Source organism: Anomaloglossus baeobatrachus, chromosome 1, assembly GCF_048569485.1.
Source record: "Anomaloglossus baeobatrachus isolate aAnoBae1 chromosome 1, aAnoBae1.hap1, whole genome shotgun sequence".
Lineage (NCBI taxonomy): Eukaryota > Metazoa > Chordata > Amphibia > Anura > Aromobatidae > Anomaloglossus > Anomaloglossus baeobatrachus.
This window is the reverse complement of record NC_134353.1, coordinates 182,997-209,843: the sequence shown is the minus strand read 5'-3', so window position 1 is coordinate 209,843 and position 26,847 is coordinate 182,997. Positions and strand designations below refer to the sequence as shown.

At 47.3% G+C, this 26,847-nt stretch overlaps 1 protein-coding gene across 4 annotated transcripts in view; it reads right to left on the bottom strand.

The window, feature by feature from the left end:
- Nucleotides 1–26,847, bottom strand: part of LOC142303692 (uncharacterized) — a 172,288-nt gene that overhangs the window by 132,650 nt on the left and 12,791 nt on the right. For 3 of the 4 annotated variants that reach the window (XM_075345298.1, XM_075345327.1, XM_075345319.1), the window contains exon 2: nucleotides 15,700–15,842. In XM_075345298.1, coding sequence (XP_075201413.1) covers nucleotides 15,700–15,777 — 78 coding nt within the window. In that variant the 5' untranslated portion in view covers nucleotides 15,778–15,842. Of the gene's footprint in view, nucleotides 1–15,699; nucleotides 15,843–16,725; nucleotides 16,788–26,847 lie in introns of those variants that run through there. The other variant, XM_075345309.1, reaches the window with a different exon arrangement.

Sequence of the window (26,847 nt, the reverse complement as noted above, 5' to 3'; positions counted from 1 at the left end):
CTGTGGATGCCCAGCTGTGACCTGTGGATGCCCAGCTGTGACCTGTGGATGCCCCACTGTGACCTGTGGATGCCCAGCTGTGACCTGTGGATCCCCAGCTGTGACCTGTGGATCCCCAGCTGTGACCTGTGGATGCCCAGCTGTGTCCTGTGGATCCCCAGCTGTGACCTGTGCATGCCCAGCTGTGACCTGTGGATGCCCAGCTGTGACCTGTGGATGCCCAGCTGTGTCCTGTGGATGCCCCGCTGTGTCCTGTGGATGCCCAGCTGTGACCTGTGGATGCCCAGCTGTGACCTGTGCATGCCCCGCTATGACCTGTGGATGCCCAGCTGTGACCTGTGCATGCCCCGCTGTGTCCTCTGGATGCCCAGCTGTGACTTGTGGATGCCCAGCTGTGTCCTGTGCATGCCCCGCTGTGTCCTGTGGATGCCCCGCTGTGACCTGTGGATGCCCAGCTGTGACCTGTGCATGCCCAGCTGTGACCTGTGGATGCCCAGCTGTGACCTGTGGATGCCCAGCTGTGTCCTGTGGATGCCCAGCTGTGACTTGTGGATGCCCAGCTGTGTCCTGTGCATGCCCAGCTGTGTCCTGTGGATGCCCCGCTGTGACCTGTGGATGCCCAGCTGTGACCTGTGCATGCCCAGCTGTGACCTGTGGATGCCCAGCTGTGACCTGTGGATCCCCAGCTGTGACCTGTGGATGCCCCGCTGTGTCCTGTGGATGCCCCGCTGTGTCCTGTGGATGCCCAGCTGTGACTTGTGGATGCCCAGCTGTGTCCTGTGCATGCCCCGCTGTGTCCTGTGGATGCCCCGCTGTGACCTGTGGATGCCCAGCTGTGACCTGTGCATGCCCAGATGTGACCTGTGGATGCCCAGCTGTGACCTGTGGATGCCCAGCTGTGACCTGTGGATCCCCAGCTGTGACCTGTGGATGCCCAGCTGTGACCTGTGGATGCCCAGCTGTGACCTGTGCATGCCCAGCTGTGACCTGTGCATGCCCAGCTGTGTCCTGTGGATGCCCCGCTGTGACCTGTGGATGCTCAGCTGTGACCTGTGCATGCCCAGCTGTGACCTGTGGATGCCCAGCTGTGACCTGTGGATGCCCAGCTGTGACCTGTGGATGCCCAGCTGTGACCTGTGGATCCCCAGCTGTGACCTGTGGATGCCCAGCTGTGACCTGTGGATCCCCAGCTGTGTCCTGTGGATGCCCAGCTGTGACTTGTGGATGCCCAGCTGTGTCCTGTGCATGCCCAGCTGTGTCCTGTGGATGCCCCGCTGTGACCTGTGGATGCTCAGCTGTGACCTGTGCATGCCCAGCTGTGACCTGTGCATGCCCAGCTGTGACCTGTGGATGCCCAGCTGTGACCTGTGGATGCCCAGCTGTGACCTGTGGATCCCCAGCTGTGACCTGTGGATGCCCAGCTGTGACCTGTGGATGCCCAGCTGTGACCTGTGCATGCCCAGCTGTGACCTGTGCATGCCCAGCTGTGACCTGTGGATGCCCCACTGTGACCTGTGGATGCCCAGCTGTGACCTGTGGATCCCCAGCTGTGACCTGTGGATCCCCAGCTGTGACCTGTGGATCCCCAGCTGTGACCTGTGGATCCCCAGCTGTGACCTGTGGATGCCCAGCTGTGTCCTGTGGCTCCCCAGCTGTGACCTCTGCATGCCCAGCTGTGTCCTGTGGATGCCCCGCTGTGTCCTGTGGATGCCCAGCTGTGACCTGTGGATGCCCAGCTGTGACCTGTGGATGCCCAGCTGTGACCTGTGCATGCCCCGCTGTGTCCTGTAGATGCTTAGCTGTGACCTGTGGATGCCCAGCTATGACCTGTGTGTGGATGCCCAGCTGTGACCTGTGGATGCCCAGCTGTGACCTGTGGATGCCCAGCTGTGTCCTGTGCATGCCCCGCTGTGTCCTGTGGATGCCCAGCTGTGGCCTGTGGATGCCCAGCTGTGTCCTGTGCATGTCACGCTGTGTCCTGTGGATGCCCAGCTGTGACCTGTGGATGCCCAGCTGTGACCTGTGCATGCCCAGCTGTGACCTGTGGATGCCCAGCTGTGACCTGTGGATGCCCAGCTGTGACCTGTGGATGCCCCACTGTGACCTGTGGATGCCCAGCTGTGACCTGTGGATCCCCAGCTGTGACCTGTGGATCCCCAGCTGTGACCTGTGCATGCCCAGCTGTGACCTGGCATGCCCAGCTGTGACCTGTGGATACCCAGCTGTGACCTGTGGATACCCAGCTGTGACCTGTGGATGCCCAGCTGTGTCCTGTGGATGCCCCGCTGTGTCCTGTGGATGCCCAGCTGTGACCTGTGGATGCCCAGCTGTGACCTGTGCATGCCCCACTGTGACCTGTAGATGCCCAGCTGTGACCTGTGGATGCCCAGCTGTGACCTGTGCATGCCCAGCTGTGACCTGTGGATGCCCCGCTGTGACCTGTGGATGCCCAGCTGTGTCCTGTGCATGCCCCGCTGTGTCCTGTGGATGCCCCGCTGTGACCTGTGGATGCCCAGCTGTGACCTGTGCATGCCCCGCTGTGACCTGTGGATGCCCAGCTGTGACCTGTGGATGCCCCGCTGTGTCCTGTGGATGCCCAGCTGTGACCTGTGGATGCCCAGCTGTGACCTGTGCATGCCCAGCTGTGACCTGTGGATGCCCAGCTGTGACCTGTGGATGCCCAGCTGTGACCTGTGGATGCCCAGCTGTGACCTGTGGATGCCCATGCCCAGCTGTGACCTGTGGATGCCCAGCTGTGACCTGTGCATGCCCAGCTGTGACCTGTGCATGCCCAGCTGTGACCTGTGGATGCCCAGCTGTGACCTGTGGATGCCCCACTGTGACCTGTGGATGCCCAGTTGTGACCTGTGGATCCCCAGCTGTGACCTGTGGATCCCCAGCTGTGACCTGTGGATGCCCAGCTGTGACCTGTGCATGCCCAGCTGTGACCTGTGGATGCCCAGCTGTGACCTGTGGATGCCCAGCTGTGACCTGTGGATGCCCAGCTGTGACCTGTGCATGCCCCGCTGTGTCCTGTGGATGCCCAGCTGTGACCTGTGAATGCCCAGCTGTGACCTGTGCATGCCCAGCTGTGACCTGTGGATGCCCAGCTGTGACCTGTGCATGCCCAGTTGTGACCTGTGGATCCCCCGCTGTGTCCTGTGGATGCCCAGCTGTGACCTGTGGATGCCCAGCTGTGACCTGTGCATGCCCAGCTGTGACCTGTGGATGCCCAGCTGTGACCTGTGGATGCCCAGCTGTGACCTGTGGATGCCCAGCTGTGACCTGTGGATGCCCAGCTGTGACCTGTGGATCCCCAGCTGTGACCTGTGGATGCCCAGCGGTGACCTGTGGATGCCCAGCTGTGACCTGTGGATCCCCAGCTGTTCAGATCACCCCCCTGCCTTGTATCTAATCCATCATTTGTGATACAACTATAATACATTGCAGCACGGCTTGCATAAGGGTCATATTACACCACCGCTTAGATAGAAATAGATGGCACAGTCACAATTTTCAGAATAAAATTAGCATAAAAAAGGCCAAATTGTAAGAGTAACAGCGGTGGACACATTGATTAATTGTTGCGCCACCCAGGCACTTGTTAGTAACATCAGCAACCGTAGCAACAACTGCCACAGAAGCCACGAGAAAGGTGTCAGACTGCAATAATGCGAGATCAATGCGGCACACTGAAAACTCCATCCTCGCCTAGTCTGCACAGTCTGCTACCGGGGTGGAAAAATCATTGGACATCCATGACGTGTTCATCTTGATGAATGCTAGGCGGTCTACACTTTCCGGGGTCAGACGGCTGCAATTATCTGTCAGGATACCACCAGCAGCGCTGAACACATGTTCTGAGAGAACGCTGGATGCAGAGAATGACAAAACCTCCAAGACGTGACTGTCGAGCTCAGGACACTCTTCTGTTTTTAAAGACCAAAGCATAAAAGGGTCCAACCACCCCCCTCTCCTCCTCCCCTCCCCCGATGGCATGGATACTGAACTCTAGATACTCCTGCACCATCCTCTCCAGTCGTTCACTATGTGTCAGACCTCTACTCAGTGTTGCTGCTGCATGCGATGGTCTAAGAAAAAATGTGTCCAAAAATGACAGAAATTGCAGCTGCTGTGAATGTTTCTGCAATGTTGTTTCAACCTTCCTGGGGTTTGAAGTCTAGACTGGCCGTGCACGCTATGTACCTCATAGCTACCTCGGGGAAAGCCACTGTAGGCTGGTTTCAGACGTCCGTGGTTCAGGTATGTGTGACATCTGTTTTTAAAACGGATGCCACACGTACCCATGTTATTATTTGCTGTTACTCACACGTCCGTGTTTTCACACAGACCGTGTGACCTCTCATGACCGGCAGCACGGGTGTCACATGGATCGCACACTGATGTGATCCGTGTGACACGTCCCGAAGAAAACATGGGTCTTTTTAATAAAAATATTTTCTATATTTACCTGTATCCAGTGATGCTGTTTTCCGGCTCTGCTGCCTTCAGCTCCTGATAATGAGCGGGGGCTCATTATGCTCACTGAATATTCACTGCACTGAGGAGCTGGGGCATCGCGATACACTTCAGTGCCGGGGACCGCATTGCTGGGTGAGTATACAGCAGAGTGTGTGTGTTCAGTGTATACATGCATGTGCGCTATGTGTGTATGTGCTCGGTGTATCCATGTGTGTCTGCTTTGTGTGTATACATATGTGTGTATATGTGCTCAGTATATAGTGTGTGTGTGTAGTGAGAACATGGAAGCCGGAGCATCACGGGGACAGCATCGGGTACTCATCATAGTTCCCAATGAACTCTGATGAACCCGTGAAGCTGTAGCGTGGGTGTCGCGGGGGTGTCATCAGGATATAATCAGAGTTCATTGGGAACTCCAATGGACCTACTGTATGTCACTGTGCTTGCAGAATACTCACCTGTCCCCGCGATGCTGTCCTCGGCGGTGCTATACCAAGTGCTGTCCCCAGCGCTGCTCCGGCTTCCAGCGCCTGAGTGCAGTGAATAATAGATGAATATAATGAGCGGGGGTCGGGAGCGTGAGGCGGCAGAGCCGAAGAAAGCAGGTAAATATGGAAAATCTTTTTAATTCACAGACCCAGGTTTTCTCCAGTACCTGTCACACGTATGCAAACATGGATGTCACACGTGTGACACATGTATGACCATAACCATGCGTGTGACTGGTACCTGATTAAACACGGACGTCCGAAACCGGCCTTAGATAGTGTTTCAATGTTTCAATACTCCAAAATGTGCGAGTAATTTACCAGGGGGGGAAGTATCTGGCAAAATTGACTCTCATACCATGGATTTAACAGAGTCGCATCCCAGTAGTCAGCACTATTTCTAATCATAACAATACCAGAAGCATGTTGCAGATCAAGCAGCAAGAAGGAGCTCATGTGTCGGATGATTTTGTGAGGTCCCAGTCCATGTGCTTTTGTGAGGTCCCAGTCTGCGTGTTTTTGTAAGGTCCCAGTCCGCGTGTTTTTGTAAGGTCCCAGTCCGCGTGTTTTTGTAAGGTCCCAGTCCGCGTGTTTTTGAGGGGTCCCAGTCCGCGTGTTTTTGAGGGGTCCCAGTCCGCGTGTTTTTGAGAGGTCCCAGTCCGCGTGTTTTTGAGAGGTCCCAGTCCGCGTGCTTTTGAGAGGTCCCAGTCCGTGTGCTTTTGAGAGGTCCCAGTCCGTGTGCTTTTGAGAGGTCCCAGTCTGCGTGCTTTTGTCAGGTCCCAGTCCTCGTGCTTTTGTCAGGTCCCAGTCCACGTGCTTTTGTGAGGTCCCAGTCCGCGTGCTTTTGTGAGGTCCCAGTCCGCGTGCTTTTGTGAGGTCCCAGTCCGCGTGCTTTTGTGAGGTCCCAGTCCGCGTGCTTTTGTGAGGTCCCAGTTCGCGTGCTTTTGTGAGGTCCCAGTCCGCGTGTTTTTGTGAGGTCCCAGTCCACGTGCTTTTGAGAGGACACAGTCCATGGTGTGTTGGAGGCTTAGGGATTTTTGCAGGGAAATAAATTGTTTAAATGAGGGGTGTCTTTTGTGTACTCTTTATTTCTTTAATAATTTTCTTTATGTGTTTAAGGTTTGCTTTTGGGGTACCTTGAAAGATGTCACTATGGATTACGATGGATTTTTTCTTTCTTAAAAATAGATAATAATGATGTCCATGGACTAGAATGTGTGGACAGCTGTGCAGACTCGCCCATGTTTTGGTTCCTCACAGTCAGTTGGGAAGTTAGAAAGCTGTGACATGGGGGGGAAACAAGAGTAATTGTGGTGCCACCTCTGAGCAAGGTACTGTGTGTGATGTTGAGGAGAAGAGGCCACTTGATGCAGGGAGAAATTGAGGGCACAGGTGGTGGCCCTAGAGGAGGTGGAGGACTCAGAAGCAAGAGAAGGATTTAAAGACTTGAGAGTGTCTTTTGTATTAATTTCTTTAATAATTGCTATCTTTTTTTGTCTTTCAGGTTCACTTTTTGGGGGAATGTTATGAGTCATCACTATGGATTACCGCGGACCTTATTGAAGGAAAAAAAAAGTGAATACGGGCTGTACTGTGTGTGTGTGGGGGGGGAGGGGAGGGGGTGGTATTGTTCTACACCCTCAATACCATTCTCTCTGCTGGCCCACCCAGCCTAAAAATGAAAAAATGTAAATGGCCAATCAATATATTTATTTAATGAAGCTAAATAGTTTAAAATTGGGTGCCATGTTGTCTAGCAGGGGGCACTGCTGATCTCCAACCAGTCATTAATATGAATGTCCAAAGAAAATGTCTTTTTTGGGGAAGGTTACGTAATCTGTTTCATCTACCAGGGCAGTCACCACTCGTTTATCCTACACCCTTTTTTCCAGAATGGTAAACTCCACTTATGGGGCGCTAGTTACCATTATTCCACCCAATGTTTTATGTGGGCTCTAGCTGTCACACCACACACAATATTTGGACTTTTCGGTCACCTTCATTATAATGTCCTCATATTTGAGGTATCCTTCGTTTTAGCATAGTCAGTTACCAGACTAACACTGATTGGGTCTACTTGTGCCGACGCTGAGTGGGGGCGCCATTTTGCTATAATTAGGGTGCCAACCTCCGCAGCTAGGTAGAGAAAGCCTCGGGAATTCGCCCTGGGCCCTGTCTCCCTCTTATGGTAATGTGAATAATAAATTATTATTTTCAGTGTCTTTTCTGACTTGTGTTTTTCCTTGGCGTTTTCTAATATTATTACTAATAAAGCTTTAGCTTTTTAAGGGAATGTTAGTAGGTTTTGGTTTTCAAGATCCCTTATTGTACTTTTGAATGGGGTCTGACTAATTATTATGGCTGGTTTTCTATCAGGACCCATCGCCAATAACCCCTGGCTCCATGATGCTAGAGAAGCTTTTTCGGAGTTATCTTGTGAAGGTATTTCCACACATACACAGTCCCTGAGAGTCTTTTCAGATTTATTGGTGGGATATAAAGAAAATATTACATCTTGGTGGGAGGGCCAGTCACTAGAAAATTATATAAAACACAAAGTGGTTCCAAGGGGTTTAAGGATGACAATAGTTCCCACATTGAGGTCTAGTTCTGCCGAGTTGTCGGCTAAGCGGGAGGAGGAATCGGTATTGTCTTCATTGAAGTTTATGAACATCCTCCTTTGTTACGAGGGGGACCCGGGGAAGCGTGACAAGATGGTATATGGACAGCTTCCGCCGGTCAAGGTCCACTGTGCGGTGTAAGGGACCGCTGCTATGGTGGGAGAAGAGTGAGCGGGTTGCTGCTAGCGATCGTCTGGAATGTCACAGACGATCTGCGTACACCTGTCCGCCCTAACCCGTGAGGGTTGTATGGCACGGGGCTCACAACTCGGTGTACCTGTTGCACGGGGACGCACAGAGGTGCCTACGCACGTGTGCCAGCGGGAGTCACAGGAATATGGCACGAGGGTAGCACAGAGGTGCCCACGCACGTGTGCTTCAGAAACCAGGTGAGTCCGACAGAGATTCAAGGAGCTCACCTGGGACAGGAACACAGCCTGTTCAACGGAATACTGCCGGAGCAGCAAGGCAGGGGCGAGACCTGCAAAATACAATGACGTCTGTACAGTGGCGTGGCAGCACGCTGCCAGACATCCAAACATAGAAGGACGGTCGCGCGCCGCCATGATGGCAGGAGGGGTTTTTAAGGAGATGTAGCTCCAGCCAAGGGCGGGCGCGAGACGGATGTGACCCAATCATGATCTGTGACGTCCTGGCCCGGCCAGTCAGGATTCAGCACATCACCAGCCTCGTTATCTGGCCGTGTGATACCAGTGAGCGAATCAGAAGACGTCACGTGGGGCACATGCTCAACCTCCTGCCTCTGGGTCATAAAGGCGGGATCTTCGGTTTCACAATGTGCAGAGCTAAGGGAAGTCTTGCTGCTTCCCTGAGCATCTATCCTTTGCACACTGTGCAACCACTCCGACCCTCTGCGATGCCGAGCAGGAGGGCACGTGGCAGGCAAGGGATGGGAGACCACTCCATTCCTTACAAGGAGTAAACCACTAGGTGTCACCCTACTGCTGCATCTAGGAGGAGGAAACTCCTGCAGTCTCCCAGACCTTTGGCGCTGCTGAGCAGGAGGGGTCGCGGCAGACAAGGAATGGGGGACCACCTCATTCCTTGCAAGAGGAGAGCCACGAGATGTAACACTCCTTGAAAAAGAAAAAGCAACACTTTTTTCACATCTGTGAAATTACAGGGCCTAATAGATTCAGCTCTTAAATACAAAACTGATGCTGAATTCCTGAACCTGGAGGCTTCCCTGAAGTCAAATATTGATAAATATAGACTAAAGGGTGCCTTACACGCTGCAACATCGCTAGCGATGTCCCGAGCATTAGCACCCACCCCCGTTGTTGATGCGATATGTGGTGATCGCTACCGTAGCGAACATTATCGCTACGGCAGCGTCACACGCACATACCTGTCCTGCGACGGCGCTGTGACAGCCGAACAATCCCTCCTTCAAGGGGGAGGTGCGTTCGGCGTCACAGCAATGTCACAAAACGGCCATCCAATAGCAGAGGAGGGGCGGGGATGAGCGGCCGGGACATGCCGCCCACCTCCTTCCTTCCTCATTGCCGGTGGACGGAGGTAAGAAGATGATCGTCACTCCTGCGGTGTCACACATAGCGATGTGTGATGCCACAGGAACGAGGAACAACCTCGCTACGTACGAGACAACGATTTTTGGTAAATGAACTATCTCTCAGATACCAACGATTTTTGCCTCTTTTGCGATCATTTAAGGTCGCTCCTGCCTGTCACACACTGTGATGTCGCTAATGACGCCGGATGTGCGTCACAAACACTGTGACCCCGACAATAAATCGTTAGCGATGTCGCAGCGTGTAAAGTACCCTTAAGTCTAAAAGATCACAAACACAAGCGGTTTATTAGGGATATTAATGACTTCAAGGAGAAACGAGCCTATTCCTTTTTCAAAGATAATAAAAGGGTGAATCCTTGTGACTTATCATCAACAGACATTTAATCTTTGGACTTTGGTAAAAGGACCAAAAGAACCCTCCAGATATAAAAGTTTTAATAGGAGAAAATGGAAGGGTGTATCAGAAAGGGGAGGAAAGTCTTTTCAAAGGTGTCGTCAGGGAGGTTTGGAGACATCAGGGCCTCCTACACCATCAAATTCTCCTTGTTGTCCTCCTCTTTTTTAGAGATGAGAGAATTAGGGCCGTATGACCTGAAGAATTGGTCATCTCAGCGGGGGAACAATCGTTAGTGGGAGAGGGAGGTAATAACCAGGTTAGCAATCTAATTATACCCTTTCAAATGAAAAACACTGTTCTTACAGGAAGGCCTCACGTTTGTCCCCACAGTAAAATATGATGCCTTCTCCTAGGTGAAAGATCTTCACCTCTTTGGGAGGGAAAAAAATGGAGGATGCACTTTGCTACTTTTGACCGTGCAAAGTGTACACAACTTGATTTACCTACCAATTTGCTCTCAGACTTCAATATCCTGATGGAATAGGAAGAGGAAAGCAATAGAAACCCAGGAGAGCGTCACTTCTCTTCATTAAAGAATAAGAGCCCTAAGATGCTGCCCACAGGAGAACTAGACAGTGTTGACATATTTTGTAAACTACTGACGAAAGACCTAGCCAAAATTAACGCAAGACATGATTCTTCCCCTACCAAACTAAACATACATGAGAGAGGCATTGTCGTCCTTGGAAAATAATGGTAACATCATAATTAAGCCTTCCAACAATGGTGGCAACGTGGTGGTAATGGACCGTTACAGCTATCTAGCAAAGTGTCATAGATTGTTGACTGATAAAGACACGTATGAGATCTTACGACGTGACCCCATGATGGAATACATCGTGAACTATCTACAATAGTTAAGGAGGCTTTTAGAAATAAATTAATATCTAAAGATGAGTATCACTTTATGATTCGAAAATTTCCAAGGATTGCAACCTTTTACTCACTCCCTAAAATCTATAAGGCTACCAGTCCCCTTAAAGGATGACCGACTGTTGGGGATTGATGCCCTGTCCCAGAATGCAAATACATATATTGACCAGATATTACGTCACTTTGTAACATCGCTACCCACATATCTTAAAGATACCATGGACATTCTGAGAAAGCTAGAAGGGATAACAGTTGAGGAAAATACGATCTTATCCTACATCGATGTAGAGTCATTATACAGTTGTATTCCCTCACCTACTGTATCCTCACCCATCCCTTGTAGACTGTGAGCCCACGCAGGTAGGGTCCTCTCCCCTCCTGTAGACTGTGAGCCCTCGCGGGCAGGGTCCTCTCTCCTCCTACAGACTGTGAGCCCTCGCGGGCAGGGTCCTCTCTCCTCCTGTAGATTGTGAGCCCGCGCGGGAAGGGTAATAATAATTCCCCACAACGTCGGATTGAGAGTGGTCGAATACTATCTTCAGACAAGAGGGATCCAGTGTGGAGCGCATAACAGAATTGCTCTACAAATGCTGGAGTTCATTCTAACCAAAAATTACTTCATCTTTAATTGCAGGTTCTACCACCTGCTCAGGGGCACAGCAATGTGCATCAGTTTAATGTCTCATTTAAGATGCCCCTGATTAACCCCCTATTACACTGAAAGGCGTCGGGCTGAATGATACGTTTAGTTGTCATTGGGCACATATGCATATACTGTGTGCAGAATTATTAGGCGAATGAGTATTTTGATCACATGGTTTTATACATGTTGCCCTACTCCAAGCTGTATAGGCTGAGAGCCAACTACCAATTAAGTAAATCAGGTGATGTGCATCTCTGTAATGAGGAGGGGTGCGGTGTAATGACATCAACACCCTATTATTAGACAACTTCCTTTCCTTTGGCAAAATGGGTCAAAAGAGTGATTTAACGAGCTCTGAAAAGTCCAAAATTGTGAGATGTCTTGCAGAGGGATGCAGCAGTCTTGAAGTTGCCAAACTTTTGAAGCGTGATCACAGAACAATCAAGCGTTTCATGGCAAATCAAATAGCCAACAGGGTCGCAAGAAGCGCGTTGGGCAAAAAAGGCGCAAAATAACTGCCCATGAATTGAGGAAAATCAAGCGTGAAGCTGCCAAGATGCCATTTGCCACCAGTTTGGCCATATTTCAGAGCTGCAACGTTAGTAGAGTATCAAAAAGCACAAGGTGTTCCGTACTCAGGAACATGGCCAAGGTAAGGAAGGCTGAAAAACCACCACCTCTGAACAAGAAACATGAGATAAAACCTCAAGACTGGGCCAAGACATATCTTAAGACTGATTTTTCAAAGCTTTTATGGACTGATGAAATGAGAGTGACTCTTGATGGGCAAGATGGATGGGCCAGAGGCTGATGAATAAAGGGCAGAGAGCTCTACTCCGACTCAGACGCCAGCAAGGTGGAGGTGGGGTACTGGTCTGGGCTGGTATCATCAAAGATCAACTTGTGGGACCTTTTCGGGTTGAGGATGGAGTGAAGCTCAACTCCCAGACCTACTGCCAGGTTCTGGAAGACAACTTCTTCAAGCAGTGGTACAGGAAGAAGTCGCTATCGTTCAAGAAAAACATGATTTTCATGCAGGACAATGCTCCATCACATGCATCCAACTACTCCACAGCGTGGCTGGTCAGTAAAGGTCTAAAAGATGAAAAAATAATGACATGGCCCCCTTGTTCACCTGATCTGAACCCCATAGAGAACCTGTGGTGCCTCATAAAATGTGAGATCTACAGGGAGGGAAAACAGTCCACCTCTGGGAGCAGTGTCTGGAGGCTGTGGTGGCTGCTGCACGCAATGTTGATCGTAAACAGATCAAGCAACTGACAGAATCTATGGATGGTCGGCTGTTGAGTGTCATCAGAAAGAACGGGGGCTATAATGGTCACTAATTTTTTTGGTTTTGTTTTTGCATGTCAGAAATGTTTATTTCTAAATTTTGTGCAGTTATATTGGTTTACCTGGTGAAAATAAACAAGTGAGATGGGAATAGATTTGGTTTTTATTAAGTTGCCTAATAATACTGCACAGTAACAGTTACCTGCACAAACTTAAATGCGGTTTAGGACCTGTTTGTTTCATTCCTGAATGCTGAGTGATTTGGAAACGGTGTCTAAAGGGGGCTTTACACGCTACGACATCGCTAATGCAAACTCGTTGGGGTCACGGAATTGGTGACGCACATCCGGCCGCATTAGCGATGCCGTTGCGTGTGACACCGATGAGCGATTTTGCATCGTTGCAAAAACGTGTAAAATCGCTCATCGGTGACATGGGGGTCCATTCTCAAAAATCGTTACTGCAGCAGTAACGAGGTTGTTCCTCGTTCCTGCGGCAGCACACATCGCTCCGTGTGACACCGCAGGAACGAGGAAGCTCTCCTTACCTGCCGCCGGCCCCAATGCGGAAGGAAGGAGGTGGGCGGGATGTTACGTCCCGCTCAGCTCCGCCCCTCCGCTGCTATTGGGCGGCCGCTCAGTGACGTCGCTGTGACGCCGCACGGACCGCCCCCTTAGAAAGGAGGCGGTTCGCCGGTCACAGCGACGTCGCCGGGCAGGTAAGTATGTGTGACGGGTCTGGGCGATGTTGTGCGGCACGGGCAGCAATTTGCCCGTGTCGCGCAACAGATGGGGGCGGGTACCCACACTAGCGATATCGGGACCGATATCGCAGTGTGTAAAGTAGCCTTAAGAGCTTCTACTTTATATGTGACCTAAGACAACAGCAAGAAATTGGGTCAGTATCTTGTAAAATACCCCCTTTTTCCTGTTTTTCTTTTCTAGTTTATATTTAATATAACTGAATTGTCTATTTGGAATTAACAGACTCAGTTCACATAGAGTTCACACTACTAGAATAATTTCAGATACGGTGGTATTCTATGTTCATCACTCACATGTGTTTTGTAAGCCCATCAGTATAGCTGCTGAGTGTAGGGTCTTTGAGGGTGTGCCATCGCTGAGTGGGGGCGCAATTTCGCTATAATTAGGGTGCCAACCTCCGCGGCTAGGTAGAGAAAGCCTCGGGAATTCACCCTGGGCCCTGTCTCCCTCTTATGGTAATGTGAATAATAAATTATTATTTTCAGTGTCTTTTTTGACTTGTGTTGTTTTCACCTTTGGTATTTTCTAATATTATTACTAATAAAGCTAATATTATTACTAATAAAGCTTTACCTTTTTAAGGGAATGTTAGTAGGTTTTGGTTTTCAATATCCCTTATTGTACTTTTGAATGGGGTCTGACTCCTTGTTGTGTGTTGCCGGTAGCAGGAGCGCTCCAGACTGGCCGGCATGCAGCTACCTTTCACTCATCTACCGCTCTTACTATCCTTATATGTGTCTAGCAATGACCGTCTATGAAGCTAATGTTGCCTTCATGTGACTGGGGCTGAGCAGAAAAGCAGTTTTAGCTGTTGCATGAGGTATGAGGGCGCCTGTCCGCACAGACTCTGTGGTGCAAGACCCATGCCACATTGCTGTAAAAAAACTCTATGGATACTATGGGGCAATTGATCCCACTGTCCTAGATATTTTTCCTAACCTTTCCCTATATAAACAAGCTGCAGACAATCGCCCCCCCCCCCCCTCCAATTGGTTCAAGGGTGGGTGGCTGATGGGCATTCTGCAAAACATCCTATAGATGTGAATGTTGGTTACTACTAGGGTATGTGCAGCTTGAATTGGTATATTTGTTATGACAACACTATGTAAAGAGTCACATAGGGACAAGAACCACAGGCCGTCAGTTATCATATCTGCAAAATATCATCGTGCTCCTCTAGTAAATATATAATGATGAGAGCTACAGGCAAAATGTCCGTCAGTGAATGGGACTCGTCCCCTCCAGGCTGTCATAGCATGGTTATTAAGCTAACGGACAAATGGTCTGTAATAATAAAAAGGGAGGAATTGTTATGGTTAATATTATATACCTCGCATTGCTTAACTATTTAAGCAATATATATATAAATATTGATAATTTTGTATTAGCTTTATAAGTGATAGGCCTAAAGGCCACTTTACACGCTGCGATATCGGTACCGATATTGCTAGCGTGGGTACCCGCCCCCATTGGTTGTGCGACACGGGCAAATTGCTGCCCGTGGCGCACAACATCGCCCGGACCCGTCACATTACTTACCTGCTCTGCGACGTCGCTGTGACCGGCGAACCAGCTCCTTTCTAAGGGAACGGTCCATGCGGCGTCACAACGACGTCACTAAGCACCCGCCCAATCAAAGCAGAGGGGCGGAGATGAGCGGGACGTGACATCCCACCCACCTCCTTCCTTCCGCATTGCGGGCGGCGGCAGGTAAGGTGAGGTTCCTCGTTCCTGCGGCGTCACACAGAGCGATGTGTGCTGCCGCAGGAGCGACGAACTACATCGTACACGCTGCAGCAGCGATATTTGAGAAGGGACCCCCATGTCACGATGAACGATTTTGAACGTTTTTGCGACAATTCAAAATCACTCATAGGTGTCACACACAACGACATCGCTAATGCGGCCGGATGTGCGTCACAAATTCCGTGACCCCAATGACATCGCATTAGCGATGTTGTAGCGTGTAAAGCGGCCTTTAGCCACACGGCGAGAAAAATGTGTGAGTGGAGTGCGATAAAACATCGCATTCCACTCGGACCAATTTTAGCCTGTGTGTCATCGCACATGAGCGATTATTTTCTCAGTCCTAATCGGACCGAGAAAACAATCGCAGCATGCTGTGTATGTAATGCGATCCTGTTTTCTCTCGCACCCATTCAAGTGTATGAGGCGAGAGAAAAATCGTACTGCACTCGCAGTACACCGGTGTAATGTGAGTGCAGAGCGAGAATCAAAATAGCCGGCTACAGAGGAGAGGGAGATAAATCCCTCTCCTCCTCAGTGCCGGCCCGCCCCTCGCAGCTGAGGTCCACTCGCACAGTTGGACCTCAGTCGCAGGGATACTCGCATGACACTCGGCTCCTGCTGTACTGCAATGGGTGTGTAAGTTGGATGTGTCTACCGTTCTCTGAAGGTAGAAAGCAGGACAGGACTAGTGTGAAGGAACTGGGCAGGATCCATCATTTACCATTTTGCTATTCACATCTTACATATTGCAGATTGATCTAACCCTGTGACACACACAGATCTAGAATATATCTGTAATAACATATAGGATAGACAGAACATAGAAGAAGTTACCTCTTTGCTCAGCAAGTAGAGGATCTCCAAGGTGAGATGTAACACTCTTCTGGTAATCTCAGTCCTGTCCTCATCCATGCTTGGTTATTCATTCAGAAGATAAACTGGAGGACCTGAAGGGACCTAGTCCTCCAGGTGCCTGTCTAATGGAAGAAAAGACTAAGTCAGACATTATCATTAATGGCATAGCCTTCATAAAGCCATGGATTACCTGGGCATTCCCAACACTTATGTCATATCTACAAGAAATCACAAAAGTGTTTGATGCACCCACTGCTCACCTGTACATTTCTGCATACCCTATTGAAGTGGATAGAGTTGGGGAGGTTTTGAAAAAGGAAGAGAATCGGAGTCTTTTTTGCACAAAGAAAAACAAGGACATTTTATTACAAATAAAAAATACAATTAATTGTGAATGACCACAGTATAGGAGCTTGGCAGACCCTCAGATATGTAAACGTTACACAGAAATTCAATCATGAACTTTATATTTGTGAGTCACATAATACAAATGTCATATATAAGGGAGGAGACGGATATAATCACAACAAATCCAGGACCACACCACGGAACAGTTATATAACAATCATCTCCTCTACATGTCTGACAGCCGTTCAGGTGGATTCCACCAGTCACCTCATTCTACTTAATGTGCTTCTGATTAGGTGATCACCTGAACCAAAGCTTATTTAACGAGGGAAAGTATAAAAATCCCTGCTGTGGTCTTCACAATCCTCCTGCAATAGCACAAGCTGGATGGCAAAACAAGTGCTAGTAATATCCCAAAATTAATAGGAATGCAAAAATAACTTGTAACCCATGCCAAAGGAACTGAAAAGAAAAGTCTTGAGTGAGGAAAAGAAGGGCTGAATTCTGGCTTTACTAGTAGAGGGATACAGTGAGCGTCATGTTGCCTCCATCCTTAAAATTTCTAAGACGGCAGTCCATTACAACAAGGTCAAGCAGCAGACATTGGGGACAACAAAGCTACAGACTGGCAGAGGGCGAAAGCGACTCAACACTGACCGGGATGACTGTTATCTTTTTCCAATGTCACTCAGCAACCGCAGGATGACATCAAGTGACCTACAAAAGGAATGGCAAATGGCAGCTGGGGTGAAGTGCACGGCAAGAACAGTTCGGAACAGGCTCTAGAGGCAGGGCTCAAGTCATGTAAAGGCCGCTTTACATGCTACGACATCGCTAATGCGAACTCATTGGGGTTACGGAATTGGTGACACACATCCGGCCGCTTTAGCGATGCCGTTGCGTGTGACACCGATGAGCGATTTTGCATCGTTGCAAAAACGTGCAAAATCGCTCATCGGTGACATGGGGGTCCATTCTCAAAAATTGTTACTGCAGCAGTAACGAGGTTGTTCCTCGTTCCTGCGACAGCACACATCGCTATGTGTGACACCGCAGGAACGAGGACGCTCTCCTTACCTGCCTCCCGGCCGCTATGTGGAAGGAACGAGGTGGGCGGGATGTTCATCCCGCTCAGCTCCGCCCCTCCGCTGCTATTGGGCGGCCGCTCAGTGACGTCGCTGTGACGCCGCACGGACCGCCCCCTTAGAAAGGAGGCGGTTCGCCGGTCACAGCGACGTCGCCGGGCAGGTAAGTATGTATGACGGGTCTGGGCGATGTTGTGCGGCACGGGCAGCGATTTGCCCGTGTCGCACAACAGATGGGGGTGGGTACCCACGCTAGCAATATCGGGACCGATATCGCAGCGTGTAAAGCCAGCTTTAAGCTAGAAAAAAGCCTTTTATCAATGAGAAGCAAAAGAGAGCCAGGCTGAAGCTTCCCAAAGACCATAAGGATTGGACCATAGAGGACTGGAGTAAGGTAATGTTCTCTGATGGGTCTAATTTTCAGCTTTTTCAACAAGTGGTCATCTAATGGTTACACTGAGACCTGGAGAGGCATGTAAGCCACAGTGTCTTGCACCCACTGTGAAATTTGGTGGAGGATCGGTGATGATCTGGGGATGCTTCAGCAAGGCTGGAATTGGGCAGATTAAACTTTGCGAAGGACGTATGACTCAAGCCGCATACAAGGTTATCCTGGAAAAACACTTGCTTCCTTCTGCTCAGGCAATGTTCCCCAACTCTGAGGACTGTTTTTTCCAGCAGGACAATGCACCATGCCACACAGCTAGGTCAATCAATGTGTGGATGAAGTACCACCACATCAAAACCCTGTCATGGCCAGCCCAATCTCCAGACCTGAACCTCATTGAAAACCTCTGTAATGTAATCAAGAGGAAGATGGATAGTCACAAGCCATCAAACAAATAAGAACTGCTTACAGGAGTGGCATAAGGTCCCCCAAAAGCCATGTGAAAACTGGAGGAAAGCAGCCAAGATGCATGAAAGCTGTGATTAATAACCATGGTTATGCCACAAAATATTGATTTCTGAATCTTCCTGAGGTAAAACATTATTAGTATTGTGTGTAAATGATTATGACCTTGTTTTCTTTGCATTATTTGAGGTGAAAACAATGCATTGTTTTGTTATTTTCACCATTTCTCATTTTCAGAAAATAAATACAACATTTATTGCTTGGAAATTTGGAGACGATGTCAGTAGATTATAGAATAAAGAACAATTTACATTTTACTCAGAAATAGAAAGAGAAAAATCTGAAAAGCTGAACATTGTGCAGCGGTCTCTTAATTTTTGACAGAGCTGTACACACACATATATATATATATATATATATATATACATACACACACAAATACACATATACACACACACACACAGTTTATACGCACACTATTCACACCCATATGCACACTATATAAACAAAACACACATTATACACACACACACACACACACACGTATATATAAATACATACACATACAGTTAGGTCCAGAAATATTTGGACAGTGATACAATTTTCGCGAGTTGGGCTCTGCATGCCACCACATTGGATTTGAAATGAAACCTCTACAACAGAATTCAAGTGCAGATTGTAACGTTTAATTTGAAGGTTTGAACAAAAATATCTGATAGAAATTGTAGGAATTGTACACATTTCTTTACAAACACTCCACATTTTAGGAGGTCAAAAGTAATTGGACAAATAAACCAAACCCAAACAAAATATTTTTATTTTCAATATTTTGTTGCGAATCCTTTGGAGGCAATCACTGCCTTAAGTCTGGAACCCATGGACATCACCAAACGCTGGGTTTCCTCCTTCTTAATGCTTTGCCAGGCCTTTACAGCCGCAGCCTTCAGGTCTTGCTTGTTTGTGGGTCTTTCTGTCTTAAGTCTGGATTTTGAGCAAGTGAAATGCATGCTCAATTGGGTTAAGATCTGGTGATTGACTTGGCCATTGCAGAATGTTCCACTTTTTTGCACTCATGAACTCCTGGGTAGCTTTGGCTGTATGCTTGGGGTCATTGTCCATCTGTACTATGAAGCGCCGTCCGATCAACTTTGCGGCATTTGGCTGAATCTGGGCTGAAAGTATATCCCGGTACACTTCAGAATTCATCTGGCTACTCTTGTCTGCTGTTATGTCATCAATAAACACAAGTGACCCAGTGCCATTGAAAGCCATGCATGCCCATGCCATCACGTTGCCTCCACCATGTTTTACAGAGGATGTGGTGTGCCTTGGATCATGTGCCGTTCCCTTTCTTCTCCAAACTTTTTTCTTCCCATCATTCTGGTACAGGTTGATCTTTGTCTCATCTGTCCATAGAATACTTTTCCAGAACTGAGCTGGCTTCATGAGGTGTTTTTCAGCAAATTTAACTCTGGCCTGTCTATTTTTGGAATTGATGAATGGTTTGCATCTAGATGTGAACCCTTTGTATTTACTTTCATGGAGTCTTCTCTTTACTGTTGACTTAGAGACAGATACACCTACTTCACTGAGAGTGTTCTGGACTTCAGTTGATGTTGTGAACGGGTTCTTCTTCACCAAAGAAAGTATGCGGCGATCATCCACCACTGTTGTCATCCGTGGACGCCCAGGCCTTTTTGAGTTCCCAAGCTCACCAGTCAATTCCTTTTTTCTCAGAATATACCCAACTGTTGATTTTGCTACTCCAAGCATGTCTGCTATCTCTCTGATGGATTTTTTCTTTTTTTTCAGCCTCAGGATGTTCTGCTTCACCTCAATTGAGAGTTCCTTAGACCGCATGTTGTCTGGTCACAGCAACAGCTTCCAAATGCAAAACCACACACCTGTAATCAACCCCAGACCTTTTAACTACTTCATTGATTACAGGTTAACGAGGGAGACGCCTTCAGAGTTAATTGCAGCCCTTAGAGTCCCTTGTCCAATTACTTTTGGTCCCTTGAAAAAGAGGAGGCTATGCATTACAGAGCTGTGATTCCTAAACCCTTTCTCCGATTTGGATGTGAAAACTCTCATATTGCAGCTGGGAGTGTGCACTTTCAGCCCATATTATATATATAATTGTATTTCTGAACATGTTTTTGTAAACAGCTAAAATAACAAACTTGTGTCACTGTCCAAATATTTCTGGCCCTGACTGTATATATATATATATATATATATATATATATATATATATATACAAACACACTATTCACACCCATATATACACTCCATTCACACCATATGCACACTATATATACACACACATATATATATATATATATATATATATATATATATATATATATATATATATATATATCTGCTCTAGCACTTGTAGTGCCACAAGGCTTGTTAGGGCATTTCTGGGCCAGGTCTTGCGGATATCCAGAGAGATGGGCGAGTCTGGCTATCCACATACCTCTGCCCATGGGAGTGTTTGACATGGGGCTGACAGGCCACATGGTTTAAAATGGTATCAGTCTGTTTAGCACATGGTCTGTGTGTGGAGGTGGGGTGAAACCTCCAGGAATGAACCCATGAGTGAGGGATTGATATACTGACCGGGGTCAGCGTGCAGAGGCGAGAAGACCTCTTGTGAGAAGTCTCTGCTGGGACTTATGTGCAGGACTGACTCTGAAGGGCCGATGTTTGGAATCTGTTTTTCCATATTCCTGCACTTTAAGGCCATTTATTTCCTATTCTGATGGCATGCCTGGTGATGAGCTGTTAATAAAGTCGCCTGGACGTTTTATACAAAGTGCCTTCTGTGCCTACCTCGATGCAAGCTGAGTAACCCCCTAATGATGCCACGTGTGATCTATGTGCATCATCACAATATATATATATATACAGACCAAAAGTTTGGACACACCTTCTCATTCAAAGAGTTTTCTTTATTGTCATGACTCTGAAAATTGTAGATTCACATTGAAGGCATCAAAACTATGAATTAACACATGTGGAATGAAATAATTAACAAAAAAGTGTGAAACAACTGAAAGTATGTCTTATATTCTAGGTTCTTCAAAGTAGCCACGTTTTGCGGTGATTACTGCTTTGCACACTTTTGTCATTCTCTGCATGAGCTTCAAGAGGTGGTCACTGGAAATGGTCTTGACTTCACAGGTGCGCCCTGCCAGGTTTAATAAGTGGGATTTCTTGCCTTATAAATGGGGTTGGGACCATCAGTTGTGTTGTGCAGAAGTCTGGTGGATACACGGCTGATAGGCCTACTGAATAGAATATTAGAATTTGTATTATGGCAAGAAAAAAGCAGCTAAGTAAAGAAAAACGAGTGGCCATAATTACTTTAAGAAATGAAGGTCAGTCAGTCTAAAAAATTGTGAAAACTTTGAAAGTGTCCCCAAGTGCAGTGGCAAAAACCATCAAACGCTACAAAGAAACTGGCTCACATGAGGCCCGCCCCAGGAAAGAAAGACCAAGAGTCATTTCTGCTGCGGAGGATAAATTTATCCGAGTCACGAGCCTCAGAAATCGCAAGTTAACAGCAGCTCAGATTAGAGACCAGGTCAATGCCGCACAGAGGTATAGCAGCAGACACAACTCTAGAACAACTATTAAGAGGAGACTTTGTGCAGCAGGCCTTCATAGTAAAATAGCTGCTAGGAAACCACTGCCCAGGACAGGCAACAAGCAGAAGACAATTGTTTGGGCTAAAGAACACAAGGAATGGACATTAGACCAGCGGAAATCTGTGCTTTGGTTTGATGAGTCCAAATTTGAGATCTTTGGATCCAACCACCGTGTCTTTGTGCGACGCAGAAAAGGTGAACGGATGGACTCTACATGCCTGGTTCCCACCGTGAAGCATGGAGGAGGTGTGATGGTGTGGGGGTGCTTTGCTGGTGACACTGTTAGGGATTTATTCAAGATTGAAGGCATACTGAACCAGCGTGGCTACCACAGCATCTTGCAGCGGCATGCTATTCCATCCGGTTTGCGTTTACTTGGACCATCATTTATTTTTCAACAGTACAATGACCCCCAAAACACCTCCAGGCTGTGTAAGAGCTATTTGACTAAGAAGGAGAGTGATGGGGTGCTTCGCCAGATGACCTGGCCTCCACAGTCACCAGACCTGAACCCAATCGAGATGGTTTGGGGTGAGCTGGACCGCAGAGTGAAGGCAAAAGAGCCAACAAGTGCTAAGAATCTCTGGGAACTCCTTCAAGACTGTTGGAAGACCATTTCCGGTGACTACCTCTTGAAGCTCATCAAGAGAATGCCAAGAGTGTGCAAAGCAGTAATCAAAGCAAAAGGTGGCCACTGTGAAGAACCTAGAATATAAGACATATTTTCAGTTGTTTCATACTTTTTTGTTAAGTATTTAATTCCACATGTTTTAATTCATAGTTTTGATGCCTTAAATGTGAATCTACAATTTTCAGAGTCATGAAAATAAGGAAAACTCTTTGAATGAGGTGTGTCCAAACTTTTGGTCTGTACTGTATATATATTATATATACAGTTAGGTCCAGAAATATTTGGACAGTGACACAAGTTTTGTTATTTTAGCTGTTTACAAAAACATGTTTAGAAATACAATTATATATATAATATGGGCTGAAAGTGCACACTCCCAGCTGCAATATGAGAGTTTTCACATCCAAATCGGAGAAATGGTTTAGGAATCAAAGCTCTGTAATGCATAGCCTCCTCTTTTTAAAGGGACCAAAAGTAATAGGACAAGGGACTCTAAGGGCTGCAATTAACTCTGAAGGCGTCTCCCTCGTTAACCTGTAATCAATGAAGTAGTTAAAAGGTCTGGGGTTGATTACAGGTGTGTGGTTTTGCATTTGGAAGCTGTTGCTGTGACCAGACAACATGCGGTCTAAGGAACTCTCAATTGAGGTGAAGCAGAACATCCTGAGGCTGAAAAAAAAGAAAAAATCCATCAGAGAGATAGCAGACATGCTTGGAGTAGCAAAATCAACAGTCGGGTATATTCTGAGAAAAAAGGAATTGACTGGTGAGCTTGGGAACTCAAAAAGGCCTGTGCGTCCATGGATGACAACAGTGGTGAATGATCGCCGCATACTTTCTTTGGTGAAGAAGAACCCGTTCACAACATCAACTGAAGTCCAGAACACTCTCAGTGAAGTAGGTGTATCTGTCTCTAAGTCAACAGTAAAGAGAAGACTCCATGAAAGTAAATACAAAGGGTTCACATCTAGATGCAAACCATTCATCAATTCCAAAAATAGACAGGCCAGAGTTAAATTTGCTGAAAAACACCTCATGAAGCCAGCTCAGTTCTGGAAAAGTATTCTATGGACAGATGAGACAAAGATCAACCTGTACCAGAATGATGGGAAGAAAAAAGTTTGGAGAAGAAAGGGAACGGCACATGATCCAAGGCACACCACATCCTCTGTAAAACATGGTGGAGGCAACGTGATGGCATGGGCATGCATGGCTTTCAATGGCACTGGGTCACTTGTGTTTATTGATGACATAACAGCAGACAAGAGTAGCCGGATGAATTCTGAAGTGTACCGGGATATACTTTCAGCCCAGATTCAGCCAAATGCCGCAAAGTTGATCGGACGGCGCTTCATAGTATAGATGGACAATGACCCCAAGCATACAGCCAAAGCTACCCAGGAGTTCATGAGTGCAAAAAAGTGGAACATTCTGCAATGGCCAAGTCAATCACCAGATCTTAACCCAATTGAGCATGCATTTCACTTGCTCAAATCCAGACTTAAGACGGAAAGACCCACAAACAAGCAAGACCTGAAGGCTGCGGCTGTAAAGGCCTGGCAAAGCATTAAGAAGGAGGAAACCCAGCGTTTGGTGATGTCCATGGGTTCCAGACTTAAGGCAGTGATTGCCTCCAAAGGATTCGCAACAAAATATTGAAAATAAAAATATTTTGTTTGGGTTTGGTTTATTTGTCCAATTACTTTTGACCTCCTAAAATGTGGAGTGTTTGTAAAGAAATGTGTACAATTCCTACAATTTCTATCAGATATTTTTGTTCAAACCTTCAAATTAAACGTTACAATCTGCACTTGAATTCTGTTGTAGAGGTTTCATTTCAAATCCAATGTGGTGGCATGCAGAGCCCAACTCGCCAAAATTGTGTCACTGTCCAAATATTTCTGGACCTAACTGTATATTACACATATACACACACAGTAGAATAAAATCTGGAGGAGACAAAATGGTGTAAATAGTGCATTGTCCTAGTGGAGTGAAATAAAGGAGATTTGGAAAAAACTCACCTTCGGGAGCTGTGAGGGTCACAACTACCATTAGAGCATGATGTCAAACCACGTCAGCTGCCACGTACCCAGTGGATTAAAGTAGTAACCGGAAGAAAGAGAGGGTTAATCGTGCGGTCGTGGATATAAGCAGGAGATGAATCCAAGAGTTAATCTGCGTGATTTTTATTATTCAACGCGTTTCAGAGTCCAAACGACTCCATCAGGAGAACAAAACCACTGATGTACATCCAGATACAGTGCACAAGAGATCCTTATATACAAAGTGCCGGATTTGAAAACGGCGATCAGGTCACTGACTGTCACCTGATGCATTTGAAAAAAAAGGAGTTAAAAAGCACAAATTCAAGTGAAAATCAATGAAAATGCTTGAAAATACCGTATTTGTCAGACTATAAGGCTGTGTGCGCACGCTGCCAAATTTCATGCATTTACACTGCGTTCTGCACCACAGCGTAACTGCATGCGTCCTGCGTCCCCAGCCCAATCTATGAAGATTGTGCATAATCCATGCGCACGTTGCGTTTGACAGTGCAGCGATTTGGATGCCTAAATTTTGTTCCAAATCGCTGCGTTCCAAAAAGCAACATGTCACTTATTCCGTGCGGTTTGGATGCAGCTCCTGCTCTGTCTATAAGAGAGGCTGCATCCAGAGCGCATAAAATCGGCTTTTTTTCTGCAGAAACACAGCATCCATTACGCAGTGTTTCTGCAGCGATTTGAAGCGCACATGTGCTGTCAAATCCCCGCAGACATTTCTGTAGGGACACGACGCAACGTGCACACATAGCCTAAGACGCACCGGACCATAAGATGCACCCAGGTTTTAGAAATGTAAAATAGGAAAAAAAAATTTGAAGCACAAAGCAGACCCCTCCTTCCCAGGATCGTCATACTTACCAGCCCCGGGAGTCTGTGTGGCTCCCAGATCTCTCTGTGATCTCTGGCATGCGCTCCATGGAGGAGTGCTGCACGTCATCCTCCCCTGCGTCTGGCCGACGCATATACATCAGAACACACACTCACACATCAGATAGTCATATACACCTATATACTATATACAGTGCCTACAAGTAGTATTCAACCCCCTGCAGATTTAGCAGGTTTACACATTCGGAATAACTTGGCATTGTGACATTTGGACTGTAGATCAGCCTGGAAGTGTGAAATGCACTGCAGCAAAAAAGAATGTTATTTCTTTTTTTTTTTTTTTTTTTTTTAAATTGTGAGAAGTTTATTCAGAGGGTCATTTATTATTCAACCCCTGAAACCACCAGAATTCTGTTTGGTTCCCCTAAAGTATTAAGAAGTATTTCAGGCACAAAGAACAATGAGCTTCACATGTTTGGATTAATTATCTCTTTTTCCAGCCTTTTCTGACAAATTAAGACCCTCCCCAAACTTGTGAACTGCACTCATACTTGGTCAACATGGGAAAGACAAAGGAGCATTCCAAGGCCATCAGAGACAAGATCGTGGAGGGTCACAAGGCTGGCAAGGGGTACAAAACGCTTTCCAAGGAGTTGGGCCTACCGGTCTCCACTGTTGGGAGCATCATCCAGAAGTGGAAGGCTTATGGAACTACTGTTAGCCTTCCACGGCCTGGACAGCCTTTGAAAGTTTCCACCCGTGCCAAGGCCAGGCTTGTCCGAAGAGTCAAGGCTAACCCAGGGACAACAAGGAAGGAGCTCCGGGAAGATCTCATGGCAGTGGGGACATTGGTTTCAGTCAATACCATAAGTAACGTACTCCACCGCAATGGTCTCCGTTCCAGACGAGCCCATAAGGTACCTTTACTTTCTAAGCGTCATGTCAAGGCTCGTCTACAGTTTGCTCATGATCACTTGGAGGACTCTGAGACAGACTGGTTCAAGGTTCTCTGGTCTGATGAGACCAAGATCGAGATCTTTGGTGCCAACCACACACGTGACGTTTGGAGACTGGATGACACTGCATACGACCCCAAAAATACCATCCCTACAGTCAAGCATGGTGGTGGCAGCATCATGCTGTGAGGCTGTTTCTCAGCCAAGGGGCCTGGCCATCTGGTCCGAATCCATGGGAAGATGGATAGCACGGCCTACCTGGAGATTTTGGCCAAGAACCTCCGCTCCTCCATCAAGGATCTTAAGATGGGTCGTCATTTAATCTTCCAACAAGACAACGACCCAAAGCACACAGCCAAGAAAACCAAGGCCTGGTTCAAGAGGGAAAAAATCAAGGTGTTGCAGTGGCCTAGTCAGTCTCCTGACCTTAACCCAATTGAAAACTTGTGGAAGGAGCTCAAGATTAAAGTCCACATGAGACACCCAAAGAACCTAGATAACTTGGAGAAGATCTGCATGGAGGAGTGGGCCAAGATAACTCCAGAGACCTGTGCCGGCCTGATCAGGTCTTATAAAAGACGATTATTAGCTGCAATTGCAAACAAGGGTTATTCCACAAAATATTAAACCTAGGGGTTGAATAATAATTGACCCACACTTTTATGTTGAAAATTTATTAAAATTTAACTGAGCAACATATCTTG